The sequence below is a fragment of the Lithobates pipiens genome, unplaced genomic scaffold (genome assembly GCF_037356315.1).
Source record: "Lithobates pipiens isolate NorthernLeopardFrog02 unplaced genomic scaffold, aLitPip1_a1.2 Scaffold_1, whole genome shotgun sequence".
NCBI classification, from domain to species: Eukaryota; Metazoa; Chordata; class Amphibia; order Anura; family Ranidae; genus Lithobates; species Lithobates pipiens.
Window position 1 is genome coordinate 136,852,634 of NW_027507685.1, and position 20,869 is coordinate 136,873,502.

The 20,869-nt window shown below is 46.3% G+C and overlaps 1 protein-coding gene across 1 annotated transcript in view; it reads left to right on the forward strand.

Annotated features, from left to right (window-relative positions):
* LOC143987424 (histo-blood group ABO system transferase-like) overlaps positions 1–5,457 on the forward strand; it is a 93,582-nt gene extending 88,125 nt beyond the window's left edge. The window contains exon 3 of the mRNA XM_077486125.1: positions 4,752–5,457. Coding sequence (XP_077342251.1) covers positions 4,752–5,457 — 706 coding nt within the window. The remainder of the gene's footprint in view (positions 1–4,751) is intronic.
* The last annotated feature ends 15,412 nt before the right edge of the window (positions 5,458–20,869 follow it).

Below are 20,869 nucleotides of genomic sequence, written 5' to 3' on the forward strand. Positions count from 1 at the left end.
GGTTAATGTGTGTCCTAGTTTGTGTTCTAACTGAAGATGGGAGGGTACTGTGCAGGGAAGATAACAGATCGTCTGTCCATACTCTGTATGAACAGATGATCTGTCAGTTCTCTCTTCAGAGAACCGGAAACTGTGTTTACACTAAACATGTGCGATTAGTTTCCTGAATTTTCGATTCGTACGAATTTCCGGAAATTCGTACATTCGGGAGGATCCAAAATACAAATTGTTATGCTTCTGAATTTTGTACGAAATATAAAATTTCATGAACGAACTTTGGATCCAAATTCCGTTGGAACGGAAACGTGACTGGTGTTTTGTTGACCAGAGGTTTTCTTCTGCTGCTGAGTGAGGGTTGGGAAAATGACCTTTTTTAATATGGGAGTGGGAGACGATGGGAGATTCAGAATCGGATAAAGTAAGAATGTTCGTTAATTACGATTATTCATTATGATGACGTTAAAAAACCCAGGAAGTCAGCACAGGGACGGTGGGAGCCCCTCATAATGATAAATTCATCATAACGAACATTTGTAATTGTTGCAAAAAGTTAACGAACCTTCGTAATTCGTATGAATCCAAATTGAATTTCGGACACGAATTACGAATTCTAATACGAAAACAGAATGAAATGAATTTATTAACAGCGCACGTGTCTAGTTTACACACACAGTTCCAGGTTTTCCGTGTGCCCCGAGCGATCGCGGGAGCCCGGCATCGCATTGGCTTGGGCAACATGCGCTCGCCCCCTACTGGCCACAGGGAGAAGCAACGTTACATAACGTTGTTTCGCCCAGCTGTTTCTGTTGCAGTTCAACTGTGGCGGCTGGTTGGCATGTGATTAAATTACACACAAGTGGACTCTATTTACTAATTAGGTGGCTTCTGAAGGCAATTGGTTCCACTAGATTTTAGTTAGGGGTATCAGAGTAAAAGGGGGCTGAATACAAATGCACGCCATACTTTTCAGATATCTGTAAAACAAAAAACAAAAAAACAAAAACACATTTATCAATTTCCTTCCACTTCACAATTATGTGCCACTTTGTGTTGGTCTATCACATAAAATCACAATAAAATACATTTAAGTTTTTGGTTGCAAGGTGACAAAATGTAGAAAATGTCAAGGGGTATGAATAGTGTTTCAAGGAATTGTATGAGTTTACACATTGTGTAGCTAAGATATCATGGGTAGCTGGTTATATATCAAAAGATAAATAATCATAAATATGACCACAAGACCTTCAATTACATTTTAGGTAGAATCACATCTTTTATAGTAAAATGCCATAACAGGTTACTAGAAAATCAATTTCCCCTAATCTAACATATACCGTACTTCGGCTAAACAGGGTTATATGGAAAAATGGGAGCAGGATCTCCAAGAAAGTTTTGAGCTAGACGAATGACACTCAATAGTTTAGAAAGCTTTGAGGTCTCTTGTCAATACTTCCATCATTGAGGCAAATGATAAAGTGTTACTGAGTTGGTATATGGTACTGGCCAGATTGGCTACCCATGTCCCGGGGAGGGGGGGGGGGGGGGGGGCAGGATCTTCATTGTGTTTCCGAGGCTGTGGTCAGAAAGGGACAGCATACCATATATTGTGGCAGTGTCCTAAGGTGAGGCAATTTTGAATCAGAGTGTATCATGTTATTTAGACCCTCATCAAAGTTAATTTGACCAAGTCTCCACAACAGAAAAAACAGGGATGCAACATGGGATGCAAGGTGGAGGAAGCCTCGAGAAATCAGAGATGACTTATTACCTTCACATTTGTATCTGTGAAAATTACTATTGCCAAGTATTGGAAGTCAGCCATTATACCTTTTGAACAGCTCAAACTTTCCTGGATTATGATAAATGAGCATCTATCACCAATCTTAAATGATAAAATGAAAGTGTTTGGAAAAACATGGGACCCATGGATCAAATAATTCATCCACAGACAATAACCGATAAGGATGCTTTCTGGAAGGTGAAGGTCGGATCTTGGAGTCCTTATCCCCTCTCCCACCTTCTATTACTTCTTATTTACTTTCTCTTGGCCGCCTGTTCTTTATTTTACTTGTGCTTTTGATAACTCAGGGAGAAAGCATACTTTTGTACGAAAGATGGTGCAACTTTCCTCCCCCTGAATGAGGCAGTCCGAACTCACAAATATGAGAGGCGAACCTCAAAGCTAAACAAGTCATATTGTTATCGTTAAACTAAACAAAGTGTACAATATGCTTATTTTATCATATAGCTCTCCAATAGGGTATGGCCCTCAGTCTGTAGGATGCCCGAGTATACCAAAAGGTGTATAGAAATGCACTTTGGATATATGCTTGTGGCTATCTGTACAGACAATGCAGCCCATTATAAAACTTTAAAGCTTATTGGTTTGTGCCTTCCATTTCCTTTCTGTTCATTATTCATTATGTTCTTTGTATGTACTCTACACAGCAGAGGATCCACAATGTGTAATATTCCTTGAAATCTTTTGTGGAAATTGAAAATTAAAATGTACTTCCCTTGATAACCTGAAGATAGACATTTCTAGTCTCAGAGTTCCACCCAGTGGCCAAGTGAGCTAATGCTTGAATAAACACATACAGTGGTGTGAAAAAGTGTTTGCCCCCTTCCTCATTTCCTGTTCCTTTGCATGTTTGTCACACTTAAGTGTTTTGGAACATCAAACCAATTTAAACAATAGTCAAGGACAACACAAGTAAACACAAAATGCAATTTGTAAATGAAGGTGTTTATTATTAAAGGTGAAAAAAAATCCAAACCATCATGGCCCTGTGTGAAAAAGTGATTGCCCCCTAAACCTAATAACTGGTTGGGCCACCCTTAGCAGCAACAACTGCAACCAAGCGTTTGCGATAACGTGCAATGAGGCTTTTACAGCGTCCTGGAGGAATTTTGGCCCACTCATCTTTGCAGAATTGTCCTAATTCAGTTACATTAGAGGGTTTTCGAGCATGAACGGCCTTTTTAAGGTCATACGACAACATCTCAATAGGATTCAGGTCAGGACTTTGGCTAGGCCACTCCAAAGTCTTCATTTTGTTTTTCTTCAGCCATTCGGTGGTGGACTTGCTGGTGTGTTTAGGATCATTGTCCTGCTGCAGAACCCAAATTCGTTTCAGCTTGAGTACACGAACAGATGGTCGGACATTCTCCTTCAGGATCTCTTGGTAGACAGCAGAATTCATAGTTCCTTTTATCACGGCAAGTCTTCCAGGTCCTGAAGCAGCAAAACAGCCCTAGACCATCACACTACCACCACCATATTTTACTGTTGGTATAATGTTCTTTTTATGAAATGCAGTGTTCCTTCTACGCCAGATATACTTGGACACACACCTTCCAAAGAGTTCCACTTTTGTCTCATCGGTCCACAGAATGTTGTCCCAAAAGTCTTGGGGATCATCAAGATGTGTTGTGGAGAAATTGAGACGAGCTTTGATGTTCTTTTTGCTCAGCAGTGGTTTTCTCCTTGGAACTCTGCCATGCAGGCCATTTTTGCCCAGTCTTTTCCTGATGGTGGAGGCATGAACGCTGACCTTAACTGAGGCAAGTGAGGCCTGCACTTCGCCATTTGTTGATAATGGCTCTCACTGTGGTTCGCTGGATTCCCAAAGCTTTGGAAATGGCTTTATAACCCTTTCCAGACTGATAGATCTCAATTACTTTCTTTCTCAATTGTTCCTGATTTTCTTGGCATGATGTGTAGCTTTTAAGGATCTTCTGGTGGACCTTACTGTGTCAAGCAGCTCCTATTTAAGTGATGCCTTGATTGTGAACAGGTGTGGCAATAATCAGGCCTGGGTGTGGCTAGAGAAATTGAACGCAGGTGTGGACAACCACAGTTATAGTATGTTTTAACAAGGGGGGCAATCACTTTTTCACACAGGGCCATGATGGTTTGGATTTTTTTTTCACCTTTAATAATAAACACCTTCATTTACAAATTGCATTTTGTGTTTACTTGTGTTGTCCTTGACTATTGTTTAAATTGGTTTGATGTTCCGAAACACTTAAGTGTGACAAACATGCAAAGGAACAGGAAATGAGGAAGGGGGCAAACACTTTTTCACACCACTGTAAGTGGTTAGTGGTTAGTAAACTAATCCACCCAAAAGAAATGAGGTTACACTTCTGGACCATTCTCTGTGTGGCTTTTTATGAATGTATTGTCTGCAACTGAATACATAACAAGTTAAGTATAAAGGAAAAAGATCACAATCACATCTCATCATCTGAAGGGGGACATACTTCACTGAAGCCAGGACACACAGCTCCAGCATAGCTAGACGACATTTTGGGGAAGAAAAAAAAACTTCACCCATTAAATCAGCAGCCATCTTTGGGTCTCGTCATTAGCCATCTAAAAGCCTTCCTCATAACCCTGTAATGTAGTGCTATGTAATGTGTCTGTTTCCAGAAGAATGACCGCAGTCTCCAACCATTCCTATAGCTTGTTTGTAGTCTATGGCAATTTCTTAATGAATGTCCACAATTTCTAACCCTATATCGTAGATTTATATAGCTTGTCTGCAGTCTCTGATAGCTTTCTGTAGTATTACATGTATTTAATATTTTCTGTAGCCCTTTGATCTTGTCAGTGTCTGCTCTTAAAGGTTCCATATATCAAGAAAGTTGACCACCATAGCTATATATAGCTCATTGACTGTTTCATTGCATTATAAGCATTTAAATTAACCAAACTAAATCAAAAACTTTATTGCCTTATTTTACAGATATGTTCAGTTTATCAAGACTTTTCTGGAAACAGCTGAATGGTTCTTCATGGTGGGATATCGAGTCAATTACTATGTCTTCACTGATCAGCCCAATAACATTCCTAATATAACCCTTGGTCAGAATAGACAGTTAATTGTCATAGAAGCCCCCTCCTACAAAAGATGGCAGGACATTACCATGAGACGGATGCAGATTATTCGAGATTTTGCACTTGTACAATTCACCTCTGAAGTGGATTATTTAGTCTGCCTTGATGTTGACATGAAATTTACTTACCACATTGGAGCTGAGATCCTGAGTGATATGATTGGGGTTATTCACCCAGGTTACTTTGGAGTACCACGATCACAATTCCCCAACGAACGCAGACCACAGTCTGCAGGATATATTCCAGCAGATGAGGGGGATTTTTACTACACTGGCAACTTTTTTGGGGGAAAAATAGAGGAGGTCTACAAACTAACCAACCACTGCCACCATGCCATGCTCGCAGATAAGGCAAAGAACATGGAGGCTCGTTGGCATGATGAAAGCTATTTAAACAGATATTTCCTGTATTACAAACCTACAAAGGTCCTCTCTCCAGAGTATTCATGGAACCCTTATTTTGGTGACTCAAAATTTGTACTGATAAAAAGATCTATCAGTGTTCCAAAAAATTACATCAGGATCCGAAGGAGACGAGCACTTTCTCCAGAATAAAAACAAGATTTTTTTAGTTTTTTCATTTACACTCAGGAAATGTATAAATTAAGGGTGGGATATAACTGTAACCCTGAAATTCATATAATGTGGCTGTAACCCTCATTAACCACTTCAATACAGGGCACTTTCGCCCCCTTCCTTCCCAGCCCAATTTTCAGCTTTCAGCGCTCTAGCGTTTCAGTGACAATTGCGCAGTCATGCTACACTGTACCCAAATGAAATTTTTATCATTTTGTTTGCACAAATAGAGCTTTATTTTGGTGGTATTTATTCACGACTCCGTTTTTTATTTTTTGCGATATAAGCGCAAAAAAGCGGAAATTTGGAAAAAAAAACAATATTTTCTTTTTTCTATTTTAAAAGAAATCCAATAAAATCAATTTTTGTCATAAGTTTAAGCCAAAATGTATTCTGCTACATGTTTTTGGTAAAAAAAATTCCGTTAAGTGTATAATAATTGGTTTGTGTGATCACGGACGTATGTACGCAAATGATCATGTACATATGTGTGCAGGTGATCACGTACATATGTGTGCAGATAATCATTGGGACATGTGATTTTAGTGGGACATATGTGGGGGACATGTTTTTATTATTAGGGACATGTGTTTTTATTATTTGGGGACATGTATGTTTTGGGGACATGTGTGGGGACATTGTGTTTATACTGTGTGGTGTGTTTACTGTGTGGTGATTTGTGTGTACACTAGACTGGTGATCAGTGAGTAAAAAGCTGTAAAAAACAGCTCATACTCACTGATCATCAGCCGGCTGCAGCGATCTGCTCTCCTCTCCTCAGCGATGACTTCTGTCATCTGAACGGCTGTTTGTTTACATCACATGACGGCCGTGATTGGACTGCGTGCCCTGACCGCAGTATACACTGCTATATTCACCTCACCTATATAGCTAGTGATCTATCTTTTATAATAGAGCTTGCAGTCAGTAGTGTGTGCTGTCTGCGTGCTCTGTACCCAGTACATACCGCTATATCCACCTACATAGCTGTTCTCTATTTGAGCCCACTTGCCATCTGCAGGAGTTATTGGAAGTTGTGTGTGCTTCCAGCACAGCACAGTATACATCTGTATATACCCCTTTATCTCTGGTGTTCTATAATAAAGGCATCTGCAGGAGTTAGTGGGTGTTCTGTGTACCTTCAACACAGTACACACCGATCGTTTTCAGACGATTTTCGATCTTGCTGTTGTGTAGTGGTTGTTGTCTGCGTGCCCTGACCGCAGTATACACCGCTATATTCACCTCACCTATATAGCTAGTGATCTATCTTTTATAATAGAGCTTGCAGTCAGTAGTGTTAGGAGATAGTGCGTGCTGTCTGCGTGCTCTGTACCCAGTACATACCGCTATATCCACCTACATAGCTCTTCTCTATTTGAGACCACTTGCCATCTGCAGGAGTTATTGGAAGTTGTGTGTGCCTCCAGCACAGCACAGTATACATCTGTATATACCCCTTTATCTCTGGTGTTCTATAATAAAGGCATCTGCAGGAGTTAGTGGGTGTTGTGTGCCTCTAGCACAATATACACTACCCAACTGCTTTTTTACCCAACTCCCTTCAGGCCATTACCATGTCTGGAAGGCCAGCAAGGAGAGACAACAGTGCTGGTCGTGGACGCGGTGCATTGTCATCAGCACGTGGCCATGGGACGCGCTTGTCCTTCTTTTCAGCAGCTGGACATGTTGAACCGCAACATGCCAACGACTTGGTAGAGTGGATGACCAAGCCCTCTTCATCCTCCTCATCCTCTCTCACCCAGTCTCAGGGTACTAGCAAAGCAGCTGCCAACGCATCATCTTCTTTCCTCTCAATGTCATCATCAGTGACTCCTTCCCTAGACCCACCACGTCCTCCTGAGGAGTCTCCTGAACTCTTTGAGCACAGTGTTGGGTACATGCTCCAGGAGGATGCCCAATGTTTTGTGGGCTCTGATGATGACACTCAGCTAGAGGAAGGCAGTAGCGTGAGCGCACAGAGAGGGGATGCTCAAGAAGGACAGCAATCTGGCAGTCATGTTCCACAAGCTGCAGCATACTTCCAGGTTTGCTACAGCGATGAAGAGGGAGGGGATGATGAGGGCACTGACTCCACGTGGGTGCCTGGAAGGAGAGAGGAGGAGGAGGAGGAGGAGGCACATGTCCAACGAGGCAGGATGCCCTCCGGGGGCCAGCTTAGGGGCAGCACACCGACTGAATCACACCGCAGAGCTCCGCCTGTGCAGAGCGCTGCCTCTGCGCGTTATTCTAAAAGTTCTTTGGTGTGGGCCTTTTTTGAGACGAGTGCATCAGATCGCACCGCTGCTATTTGCAACATATGTCTCAAGCGTATCTCACGTGGCCAAAACATCAGCCGCTTGGGCACCACATGCTTGACCAGACATATGTTGACCTGCCATGCAGCTCGTTGGCAAGCGTACCTCAAAGACCCACACCAAAGAACAAAGCGGACTTCTCCTTGCTCCTCATCAGCTGGCATCTCCAACCCCACTAGACCTTCAGTCCTCTCTGAAACCTGCTCTGAGAGGAATGAAGGTGTAGAATTAGGTGTGTCACAGCCAAGTGCTTCCGGGAACTCTGCTAGCGGTACACCCACGTCCGATTATAGCAGGCAAATGTCCCTGCCCCAGCTGCTGGACCGGCGAAAGAAGTTCACTCCCAGCCATCCACATTCCCAGCGGTTGAATGCTAGCTTGGCTAAATTGCTAGCACTTCAACTGCTGCCTTTTCAGTTGGTAGACTCGGCCCCGTTCCGTGAGTTTGTACAATGTGCGGTTCCTCAGTGGCAGGTCCCCAAACGCCACTTTTTCTCACGGAAGGCGATTCCGGCTCTCTACCGGCATGTGGAAGGCAATGTCCTTGCCTTGCTGGACAGGGCGGTCAGCGGTAAGGTGCATATTACCGCTGACTCATGGTCCAGCAGGCATGGACAGGGACGTTACCTGTCTTTCACGGCCCATTGGGTCACTCTTCTGGCAGCTGGGAAGGATGCAGGACAAGGTGCAGTAGTGTTGGAGGTTGTTCCGCCACCACGCCTCCAAAATGCTACTATTGGTTGTGACACACCTCTCTCCTCCACCCCCTCCTCTTCTTCTTCCTCCATGGCCTCTTCCAGTGCTCTGTCCTCAGAAACAGCGGTGCTCCGTAGGCGTTGCAGGGGCTACGCAAGTACGCAGGCAAAACGATGCCATGCCGTGCTTGCGCTGGTTTGTTTGGGGGACAGAAGCCACACTGGGGCGGATGTTTTGTCAGCTCTGCAGGGGCAGGCCGAGAGGTGGTTGACGCCATGCCAGCTTAAGCCAGGAATGGTGGTTTGCGACAATGGCACCAACCTCCTCTCCGCCCTCCGACAGGGATAACTGACCCATGTGCCCTGTGTAGCTCACGTCCTTAACCTGGTGGTGCAGCGGTTCTTGGGCATGTACCCCGGCTTACAGGATGTCCTGAAGCAGGCCAGGAAAGTCTGTGTGCATTTCCGCCGATCATTTAATGCCTGTGCTCGGCTGGCTGAGCTCCAAAAGGAGTTGAACCTGCCCAAGAACCGCCTTATATATGACATGCCCACCAGATGGAACTCAACATTGGCCATGCTGCAGCGGCTGCACACGCAGCAGAGGGCCACCAATGAGTACCTGTGCGACTACGGCAGCAGGACAGGGTCAGGGGAGCTTGGTTTTTTCTCACTACGCCAGTGGGGCATGATCAGGGATGCATGCACTGTCCTGTCACTGTTTGAGGAGGCCACAAGGATGGTGAGCAGTGACAGTGCATGCATCAGTGACACTGTACCTCTTGTCCACCTCTTGGAGCATACGCTGCGTGGAATAATGGACAGGGCACTTGAGGCAGAACAGAGGCAGAAAGAGGAGGACTTCCTTGCCTCTCAAGGCCCCCTTTATCCAGACAGTGTTCCTGCTGTGCCACCCATCACACAGGAAGAGGATGAGGAGGAGGATGAGGAGGAGGATGAGGAGGAGGAGGATGATTGTGTCAGCATGGAGGTGGAGGCTGGCACTCAGCATCAGCAGCAGCAGCAGCAGCAGTCTTGTAGGGATGATTTACAGTCCCAAGAAACACATGGACTTGTACGTGGCTGGGAGGAGGTAGCTGCGGATCATGTTGTCCTTAGTGACCCAGAGGACTCCGGATCGAATGCCTCAGCTAACCTACACTGCATGGCCTCCCTGATCCTGCAAAGCCTGCGGAAGGATCCTCGTATTCTTCGGATCAAGGAGAGGGACCATTACTGGCTGGCCACTCTCCTTGATCCACGGTACAAGGGTAAGGTTGCCGACCTTATCTTGCCATCGCAGAGGGAGCAGAGGATGAGACATCTCCGGGAGACCTTGCAGAAAGGTCTGTGCAATGCGTTCCCAGAGACTGGGAGGTTACAAACTCCTGGTCCTGGACAACGTGTTGCTGAGGCATCGGTCAGAAGGAGCGGTGGAGAAGGTGGCCGTCTGACTGATGCTTTCAGACAAGTTTTTAGTCCGCAGCCCCAAGGTATGATCGGTTCCAGCACCCATTGCCAGCGTCTGATTTACATGGTGCAGGAATACCTAGGGGCAAGGTCAGACTTGGACACCTTTCCCCCTGAAAATCCTCTGGCTTACTGGGTCTTGAGGATGGATCACTGGCCAGAGCTTGCACAGTATGCAATTGAGCTACTGGCCTGTCCTGCTGGTGGCTTTGTTACCGATCACAGGGTGCGCCTGTCCACCAAATCAGTTGATCGACTGACCTTCATCAAGATGAATCAGTCTTGGATCACCCACAGCTACCAAGCACCTGAAGCTGATGAAACAGAATAATTTTTTTTGAAATATCACATCCCTTCAAGACTGCCTATGCTGATGCTGAGTGACTGTCCTGTTATGTTGATTGTCTATCCTCTTCCTCCTCCGCTGATATGTTGGAAGAACATTTCTGGTTCTGGTTGATGCCATCAGCCCAATTTTTCTGCCCCTGTTTAACAGGGGCGTTTAAGTACAATTTTTGATGCAATGCTTTGCAGCAGGGCTAATTCCTGCAATCAAACAAGAGTATATGGGAGAGGTTGCAGTGTGGTGGCACCAGCACCAGTGCCTAAGGCCCAATTTTTCTGCCCCTGTTTAACAGGGGCGTTTAATTACAATTTTTGATGCAATGCTTTGCAGCAGGGCTAATTCCTGCAATAAAACTAGAGTATATGGCAGAGGTTGCAGTGTGGTGGCACCAGCACCAGTGCCTAAGGCCCAATTTTTCTGCCCCTGTTTAACAGGGGTGTTTAATTACAATTTTTGATGCAATGCTTTGCTGCAGGGCTAATTCCTGCAAAAAAACTAGAGTATATGGCAGAGGTTGCAGTGTGGTGGCACCAGCAGCAGTGCCTAAGGCCCAATTTTTCTGCCCCTGTTTAACAGGGGCGTTTAAGTACAATTTTTGATGCAATGCTTTGCAGCAGGGCTAATTCCTGCAATAAAACTAGAGTATATGGAAGAGGTTGCAGTGTGGTGGCACCAGCAGCAGTGCCTAAGGCCACATTTTTCTGCCCCTGTTTAACAGGGACATGTAATTACAATTCTTGATATAATATTTCACAGGAGGGCCCCTTCCTGTGCCCACCCAGAGTAACGGTGAGGACTTATAGTGTTGTGGCACCAGCACCACAACCACCAAAGGTCAATTTTTCTACCACTGTTCAACAATGGCATGTAATTACAATTCTTGATATAATCGTTCACAGCAGGGCGCTCCGGCGCCCACCAAGAGTCACTTTGAGGGCTTACAATGTTGTGGCAAAACCAACACCTTGTTCCGCCATTTCTGCAGAACATATAGGGCAGGCCCCTACTTTCAAACATCCAATTTACAAACATCTCCTACTTGCAAACGGAAGGAGACAACAGCAAGTGAAAAAAGATGGACGACAAAACAAATTATACAGGGGTGATAACCCTTCCCTATGTTTTCCAAAAAGCTTAAAAATAGTTTTTTTGACTGGAGCTACACTTTAAAAATGTACCAGTTGAAAATTACAAACAGATTCAACTTAACACAACAAACCTACACAGTCCCTGTCTTGTTTGCACCGCCTGTATACTGCTGTTCTTAGTATATAGGGCCTGGGGGCCACACGCATTTCCTTTTTTTAATATGGGTACAGGGTTCCCCTTAATATGCGTACAAGACCCAAATAGGCTGGTAATGGGCAGGGAGGGCTACCCATGCCATTTTTCTCAATGATTTTCAACCATATTGCAGGAACCAGATATAACATTAAAACTGCAAGCAGTTTTAAATGGTGTTATTTCCGTTTAATGTCATTTTGTGCAGGGACTGTTCTAAACACGGGAAACACGTGGCACTTCACAGGCATACTACAGACACCCCCCAGGCACCATATTTAAAGGAATATTTCACTTTTTTTTTTCACTTTAATCGTCATTAAAATCAGTGCTCCCGCCAAAACGGCCATTTTTAAAAACATTTTAGGCATTGACCCATGTCCCCTGGGGCAGGAGCCAGGTCCCCAAACCCTTTTTAGGACAGTATCTTACATATTAGCCGTTAAAATTAGCGCTTTTCATTTCGAACGTTCGAGTCCCATAGACTTCAATGGGGTTCTAAAGTTCGTTCGAATTTGGGGTCCGTTCGAAAGTTCTGGTGCGAACCGAATCGGGGGGTGTTCGGCTCATCCCTACCGGTAACAGTATTTCTATGAGTCTTTCAGGACAGCACCTGGAGAGAGCGCAGCTCCACCCACTTTCCCAGGAAACACTACAGTCAGTTTTCTTTAAAGACTGGATGCTTCCACTATAGCCTCAGTTGTTCATAGAGTACCTCCAGCCATGCTGAAATTAGATAAGCAGAACATAGCAATAACACTACATTTGATAATACAATTAGGGCGGGTCATCGGTGCTGTCCTGAAAGACCCGTTACCGATAAGTCTAACTAAGGTTTCATCCCGTCGTCTTTCAGGACAGCACCTGGAGATAAGAGAGTACTTACTCTAGGGTGGGACAACCGCCTGCAGGACTTTCCTGCCAAATGATTGTTCCCGATTCTGACAGTCCAATCTGTAGTGGCAGTTGAAGGTGGAGAAACTTGTCCACGTGGCCGCTTTACAGATCCGACCCGGAGAAACCCCTGCTATTTCCGCCCAGGACGTTGCTACTGCCCTTGTTGAATGGGCCACTACCCCTGTGGGAGGATCTGCCCCTGAAGCTCTATAAGCTTCACTGATGGCCGTTCGCAGCCATCTACCTATAGTGTTTTTGGAAGCACTATACCCTTTACGTGGCTTGGAAAACAGAATAAAGAGTGAATTTGACCTTCTAAATTCTCTTGTGATTTCTAGATAGTGTAGTAAACATCTTCTCACATCCAGGCTATGGAAAGACTTCTCCTTAGAGCTGGATGGTGTAGGGCAAAAGGTAGGGAGAATTATTTCTTGTGTCCTATGAAATGCTGTCTGAACTTTTGGCAGGAAACTCGGGTCAGTTTTCAGCACTACCCGGTCTAGAAATATATAACAGTACAGTAGTGTAGTGGTTAGCACTCTCACCTAGCAGTAAAAAAGGTTGCTGGTTCAAATCCCAACCAGGACACTACCTGCCTGGAGTTTGCATGTTCTCCCTGTGCCTGCGTGGGTTTCCTCCGGGTACTCCGGTTTCCTCCCACACTCCAAAGACATGCAGGTAGGTTAATTTTGTTCTGTCCAAAATTGGCCCTAGTATATGAATGGAGACTTTGGATTGTGGGCTCCTTGAGGGTAGGGACCAATGTGAGTATGCAATGTACAAGGATAGGGACAAATGTAGACACTCACTCAGGTTGAACTGGATGGACTGGTGTCTTTATTCAACCTAACTATGTAACAGAAAGGTTCTACTATAGATAGGGCTTGCAACTCGCTTACCCTTCTAGCTGAAGTAACTGCCACTAAAAGCTAGTTTGAGCGACCATAATTTGATTGTCGCTTCCTCTGGAGGTTCAAAAGGTTTTTTGGTCAAACCTTGTAGAACCAAAGATATATCCCATTTTGGAAAAAACTTAAAAGGCATTGGCCTAGCTCTGGACAATGCCTTAAAAAAATGTAATAAGCGGCTCCTGAGATAGTTGTCTCTCCAGGAAAACGGATAAAGCGGCCACTTGGACCTTCAGGGTACTGGCCGCCAACCCCATCTCCATTCCCTCATGGAGAAATTCTAAAACCGAAGGGATTTTCTGTGGTGAAAACTTTTTTGTTGTGCACCAGGAATTAAAGCATTTCCACATTTTAAAATAAATTGCCCCAGTAACCTTTTTCGGCTACTTAAATGGGTTGAGACCAGTTTGTCTGACAAGCCTTTTCTTTTGCGGATCTGCTTCTCAGTAACCACCCTGTTAGTCTGAGGTGTTCTATGTTTGGATGTTGAAGGAGACCGAATACTGACATAGCTGCCCTGATAGAAATTGGTAGGTTTGTCTGGGTCTTTTTCACGGCATCTTGAACCTTCACTATCTTTTCCTCTGGGTAAAAGATTCTCTCATGTATGGAATCAATGGTATATCCGAGGAATTTTATTGACGGAGATGGAGTCATGTTCGATTTCTCCCTGTTTATTATCCAGCCTAGACCTTCCAGGTGTCTTTGTCCCTACCAGATCCTTCTCTAATAGATCCCTTGTTTTGGCAAATATTAGGAGGTCGTCTAAATATGGGACAATCAATATGCCCTTCACTCTGAGGGGGGCTAAGGCCTCTGCTACAATCTTTGTAAATATCCTTGGGGAGGAGGACAGCCCAAAAGGAAGAGCTCTGAACTGAAAGTGTAGAATTGAGCTTCCCATCTTGACCGCAAACCTTAGGTGTTTTTGCGATGCTGGGGTTATAGGTACATGGAGATATGCATCTCTCAAGTTTATGGACGCCATAAAACAGCTTGGGGTCAGGAGACCATTTACTGAAAAAATGTGTCCATTCTGAATTTCTTGTACCTGATTGATCTGTTTAGTATCTTCAGGTTCAGAATCAATCTGAATTTGCCAAAGGCTTTTTTACAAGAAATATGTGCGAATAGCATCCCTGTACTTCTTTGGGGGGAACATTTATTATCACCCTCTGTTGAATCAATTCTTGCAAGATTGAAGTCATGGCGATAGATTTCTCTAGGTCTCGGGGAGCCTGAGTGACATAAAAACGAACAAGTGGAGTTTGAGAGAACTCCAATCTGTAACCCTCCATTATAGTCTTGAGGATGTACGGACTGGTTGTTATCGTCTTCCATTGTGGAAAGAAGGCTTGCAGCCTTGCTCCCACAGTCAGAGGACGGTCATTGGCTTTTGCGTTAGGGCTAGTGCTCCAAGTTCCTGGCTACCACCGTTGAGGCCATAGCTGGCTTTAAATTTTCTAGGGTTGAATCCCACTCTTTCTTTAATAGGGAGTCTGCCCTCTTGTCCAAACACTCAGTCCATAGATCAAGTCCAAACTAGCAGAGGTTCAATGTTCTCCTAAAGAAATATACACCACGGTGACTAAACAAAAAATAAATAAATCATGAAAATAATCATACCCAATGTCCAGAAAGACAACCCTAACAAACCTTAGAATACTCAATGCAAAGACACCATGCAGAGCAAACAATCACAAGCTCCTTACCTTCAAAGCAACCATCCATCAAATGAGTACACCAACCAAAAGGTCTGGCTCCATATCTGCTGTTTATAAAAGCCCGCCCGACGTGTGCATTGGAACAATTGGCAACAGGTGATACAGAATACACAATTAACTCTATAGTGACTCCGTGTGCATGGTGCCTAAATAATGCATCCTTGCGCATAGATAGCAACCATTGGCGCATATAGAGTGCGTCCTCACGCACAAATAATGGGTCAGTACATCCGCCATTACCGAAACAATGGCGCATACTTAGTGCGTCACGGCGCACAAGAGACACCTCAATATCTGTGCCAATTCAGTGGCGAAAATCAATGTCCCCACCAAACAGTACTACATAATGCCGCATGCGCCAAATGCAGCAGATGCACAGCCACACATAAACGTCAAATCCAATAACAGCAGTCAGCAACGCACAACCACTGCATCCTCACACATAAGAGACACATCAACATGCGCACCAATGCCACGGCGGGAACCACGCAAGCGTCAAACAACAACCCACATCTGTGTATGCGCCCAACGCAGCAACAACGGCATCCACGCGCCAACAGCAATACCAGTGATGACAATCACCTTTCCAAAAACACCAATCGAGCCCAAAACAGACCCCAACATATTAATGCCAACACACAAAAACTGCCAGTGCCATGGTAGTCACCAAATATCCAAATATTTAAGTGCCAGCCAGCAACACCACTGTTCGCTCATAAAAACGGCAATCGCATGTGAACGACTACTGAAAAAACAATAAACATTGACTGATAAATCCCATTGTACAAACGCTACCTAAAGTAGGGAGGTAGGGAGGTCCCCTCGACGCCACCACCACAACACCACCCCCAAGGGTGAAAGGGAGACAAGAACCACTGTCCTCCAATCCCCGATGCTATCCAAGCCAAGGGAGACTTAACCCCTTTCCCACAAAAGTTGACAACTCCGAATCCTCGAACTGCACAGGACATAGATCCCACAACATTTCTTACTCCTTCTTAATGTTAACGACCCCTATAGGAGCTATACAGTAAATTTTTTAACCTCATTTGCTTACTCCCATGTTTTGCTCCGACATATATGTACCCATAATTCATTAGATATATACAAAAAAAATATGTACAATAAATATAAATATATTACATATAGACATCTCATTTACATGATTGGCAGGAGAATCCCTTCTACATGTAGCGATGAAGAGGACGGACATACAGTTCAATATAAGCATCTGAAAATCTCATCAAAGAAAAACAGATTGACCTCATAAATCGCATGATTTGTTAGGAGACTGGAGAATTGCATGTGGAAATAATGTTTAGAGCATGATATGTGTGCCTAAATGGTACTGAAATCTGCAGTATATTCTTAACGCCTTCCCGACGAGCCACTGCAGTTATACAGTGGCAGATTGGCTCCTCTGGGCGAACCATCGTAGCTGTACCCAGTGGTAAACTCAGTAAAGAGTGCAGAGGCTCTTTACCGAGTTCGGTGTTGCGGTGTGTCAGACTGACACACCACACCACCGATTGCCGCTCTACATGCCCCCATGGGCACACGCTGGCTGTTATCCTGAAAGACGTCATAGGATGTCCAGTCAGGATAACTGAACCACTGCCTCGCTGTCATTCTGCTATAGGCCAGGTGGGAAGTGGTTAAAGAACATTTTTGTGGGAGTGAAAATGAGCTATGTAGCCCAATGCAAGTTTCAGCCATTGAGTCTAATGGTACAATTGTAACTTCCCCAAATAAATCCTTTTCATGTTGAGATGAAGTGTATCTTTCTCTCAAAGAAAATTGTCCTTGCAAGAATGTTGCTTCATCGTCTATTTTGTTTAGAAGAATGCTAGAATGAGAAAGGTTTTTTCATGTAGGAAAAAAGGAAGAAGAAAATAAATTCTCTGGGGGCGTGGCCTCGACGGGGACCTAGATGGCCGCTTGAGATCGGAGCTCCTGCTATCTGGGGACTGCACGGCACAATTTGGGGAGCCCGACGCACGATTGGCCATGAGTAGATCCACCAGAAGCTCCTCTGTCTCTCGAGCATCGGTGGATACCGGGACACAGCCACACTGAAACATCCCGGAGCTGTTCCAGACGCAGCGCCAATTGTCACAGGCCGCGCTGGCGGCCTCCCACGCGGCAGCGCAGACCCAAGCACCGGACTCGCCTGAGTCACCTCCGGCCGCGCCAATGCACACCGCGGGCGCACGGTTTCCACATCCCTCTCAGCCGCCGAGCCTGCTCGACCTGGAGAAGTTTGCTACGGACATTAAATCGACTGTGATGGCGGCGGTGGCTGATCTCCGCTCAGACATACAGGCCGTGGCGCACCGCATCAGTGAGGTGGAGGAGGCCTCGAGAACCCATGCCTCGAGAACCCAGCTCACCCACCTCCTGGAGCTGCACAGGCACGTCGAGGACCTGGATAACCGCGGGCGCAGACACAATATCAGGGTCCGCAGCGTGCCTGAACACATTGACCCGGGGCTCCTCCAGCAAACTGTGAGTAACATCTTTAATTCATTAATTGATCGCCCAGCTGACTCCCCCATTGACATGGAGAGGATACATCGGGCGTTGCGCCCCCAACCCAGGGAGAATGAACCGCCCAGAGATGTGGTCTGCTGCATCGTAAACTTCCCCCTGAAAGAGGAAATTCTTAAAAAGGCTAGGGAGAGGGGTCGCATTGTTCATGATGGCACAGAAATTAAGTTGTTTCAAGACTTATCCCAGATAACCTTACAAAACAGGAGAGCGGTGCGCCCCCTGCTGGAGGCCCTATGGGCACGCAACATTCAGTACAGGTGGAGGTTCCTGTTTGGTCTGTCTGCGTCCGCGAGGGGACACACGGCCCTGCTCCGTACGCCCGAAGGCCTACCAGCTTTTTGTGACCAACTGGACCTTCCTCGCGTGGAGCTTCCGGACTGGTACTCGTTTTATTATCCGGCTGAACCCTGGTTGCCGGTGTCTGTCAACCTCTCACCGAAAACTCAACGACAGAGATCCAGAAGACACCGGGATGGTCCTCTTTCCCCGGGTAACCGCTCCTCCCGCCGAGACCTGTACCAGCAGGACCCTGGTTCTCCATCCTCACTGCCGGCCAGGAGGGATCGTTTGGATGCTTGAAGACTTCGCCTTACTCTCACTCCATGCTGCTATGCCCTAGCCATTTGACAGATGATCCTTTACTCCCTTGCCCTCACATGGCCCGTTTTCCGGAGCTTCTCTCTGGCTGACTGCCCCTCTCTTCCCCCTCCCTCCCCTCCCCTGCTTCTCCCGTTCCCGGCATCCCCCCCCCCCTTTTTTTTCTTTTGTTTTTTTTTTCTTGTCAGATCCTGCCAAGGGTTGGAAGGACTCCTGCCTTTACAGCACCTGATGACACCTATCTCGACCTGGACATTCTTGGTGGTGCCGCAAACTCTCCATACTCCCTGGACTGGACTCTCCGGGTAAGACCGGCTCCGAGGGCAGGTAAGCTTTACTGCTCCCCGGTCGGGGGACGTCATGCCTTCTGTCCCCCCAGAAAATGGCCTCCACCCTCTCCCACTCCATGTTCCGGATACTCCGAAGGCATCACCTTGCTGAGGGACACGTTGCCTTACCTTTACAATCGACTTGAGGGATGGCCCCTGTGCCTTAACGGAACTGGGAATGACCGTCCTCTGGCCCTTGCAGCAGGGACCCATATTAAGGTCTTATAGCCTCGATTGTGCCCTGACCCTCGGAGCCGGAACTACGCAGTGACTTGCCCGGTTGTTGATACACTTCGACCACCCTCCTCTGACCCGTCTACGTTTTTGGCTCTCTTTTCTTTATTTATTTAGTTCTTATTTAACGTACTTAAGCTTTTCAGCTTGTCCCTGCCCTTGTGTCTATTTTTTCTTCTCTTTTTTGACTGGATGTCTGCTATTACCATGGGGGGGGGGGCTCTGCACGCATCCTCCTTGTCAGGTGACCTGGCCCTTTGGTTGCTGGTGCCTCTGGGGGGACGGGTGCGGGTTGCCCTCAACCTACTTACCTCAGTTTTCCTTTTGTGGGGGGCTGATTTGTCTGGGGGGGCGGGGGGTGGGGGATTGTGGGTGGGGGTGGGATCATCGCATTGTTTTTTGTTTTGCTGCAGTGTCTGGGTGGGGGAGATTCTTGATTCTTGATTCTAGGTTTTTCTCCTGGGGGTCTCCTCCTCTCCCTACTGTGAGGTGGTTCCCTCCCCCCTTCCCTCTCCCTTCTCTCCCTCCCCCCCTCTTTCCCCTTCTCCTTCCCCCCCGTCCTCTTCCCTCCCCCCTCCCATTCCCCCCTGGCCCTCCCTTTTTCCCTGTCTTCCCTTCCCCCCCATCCCCCTTTTTCTCCTCCCCCTTTGCCCGTACCCCCCCTGGATGTGGAGATGGTGGGGAGGATACTTACTCTAATATTAGCCTGTACCACAGGTTTGATTGGCTGGATATGGCAGACATGGAGGTCCATGGCTCATACGGAGGGGACAGGAGGAGACTTGCAAATTAGGATGTCCCTCCTTGCCTCTCTAATTGTTATAAAAGGTTACATTCGCATGCTTGTTAATACTCAGGTTTCGGTTTGTTCATGGTGTTCTATATATTTGTTGCACTAATTTTGTACGCTGGCTCCCTAATGTTATACACACTTACCTTTAGCCGGGTTCTACCCCTGCGGTCCCTGGATTGCAGAGCCACCTGTGGTTCTCCCGTCCTTTCTCTCGCTCCCACACAGCGGGTCCCTACTGGATCCCTGCTGACTCCCCAGTCTACTCTTGTCTAGGTGGAATAGTGTCTCTGTTCCCACCTCTGGTAATTTTCCCCAGTCCTTATCCCCCCTGCTTCCTTTTGTCCCCTTACCCCTAACTCCTTATTCCTTTCTCTTTCCTCCTGCTTTCCTGTCCTCCTCTGGGGCTGGTTCTGCTCGTCCCCCCTCTTACTGCTTGCCTGGGTGGTGCCCGTTCCTTGATCCCGGTCCGCCCCCCCCCTCGGGTCCCTGAGCTTCCTCGCCGCTCTCCTGTGGTTGGGGGTCTCCCAGTTCATAGCCGCATAGCTGCTGACATGCCGCACAAAGCCGCCTTTACCACGCCTGTCGAGCTGAAGTGTGTCTCTCTGAATGTGAAGGGACTTAACGCTCCTGAAAAGAGATCGCAAATTCTGACTTCCCTGTCCAAATATAAAGCGCACTTAATTTTCCTTCAGGAGACACACTTCCGCTCAGATGCGATACCCAAACTATCCAATCATATATACCGCACGGCGATTCACGCCACGAACCCATTAGCAAAAACGAAAGGTACCTCCATATTGATATCCAGACACGCCAACTTCCATCAAACTGACTCCCTGATCGACCCGGAGGGTAGATTCGTCTTCCTTAAGGGTACATACGCTTCCAAACCTATAACTCTTGTGAACATATATTGTCCTAACGAACACCAAGTTTCCTTTTTTAGGAAACTAGGTGACCTCCTCTCTTCCTTTCAGACTGGCCTGGTTCTCCTGGGAGGGGATTTCAACGTGCCTTTGAACCCTGTTCTAGACTCCTCATCGGGAGCTTCGGCCTTACCATACAGGGCTCTCAGGTAAATTAAATTGCAACTTCAGAATCTGACCTTGCACGATGCCTGGCGCACCTTAAACCCCTCCGGGAGGGACTACACCTTCTATTCGGCCCCCCACAATAAATATTCGAGAATAGATTATTTTTTTATCTCCCAAACAGACCTGCCCTTATTGCAACGTACGACCATTGAACC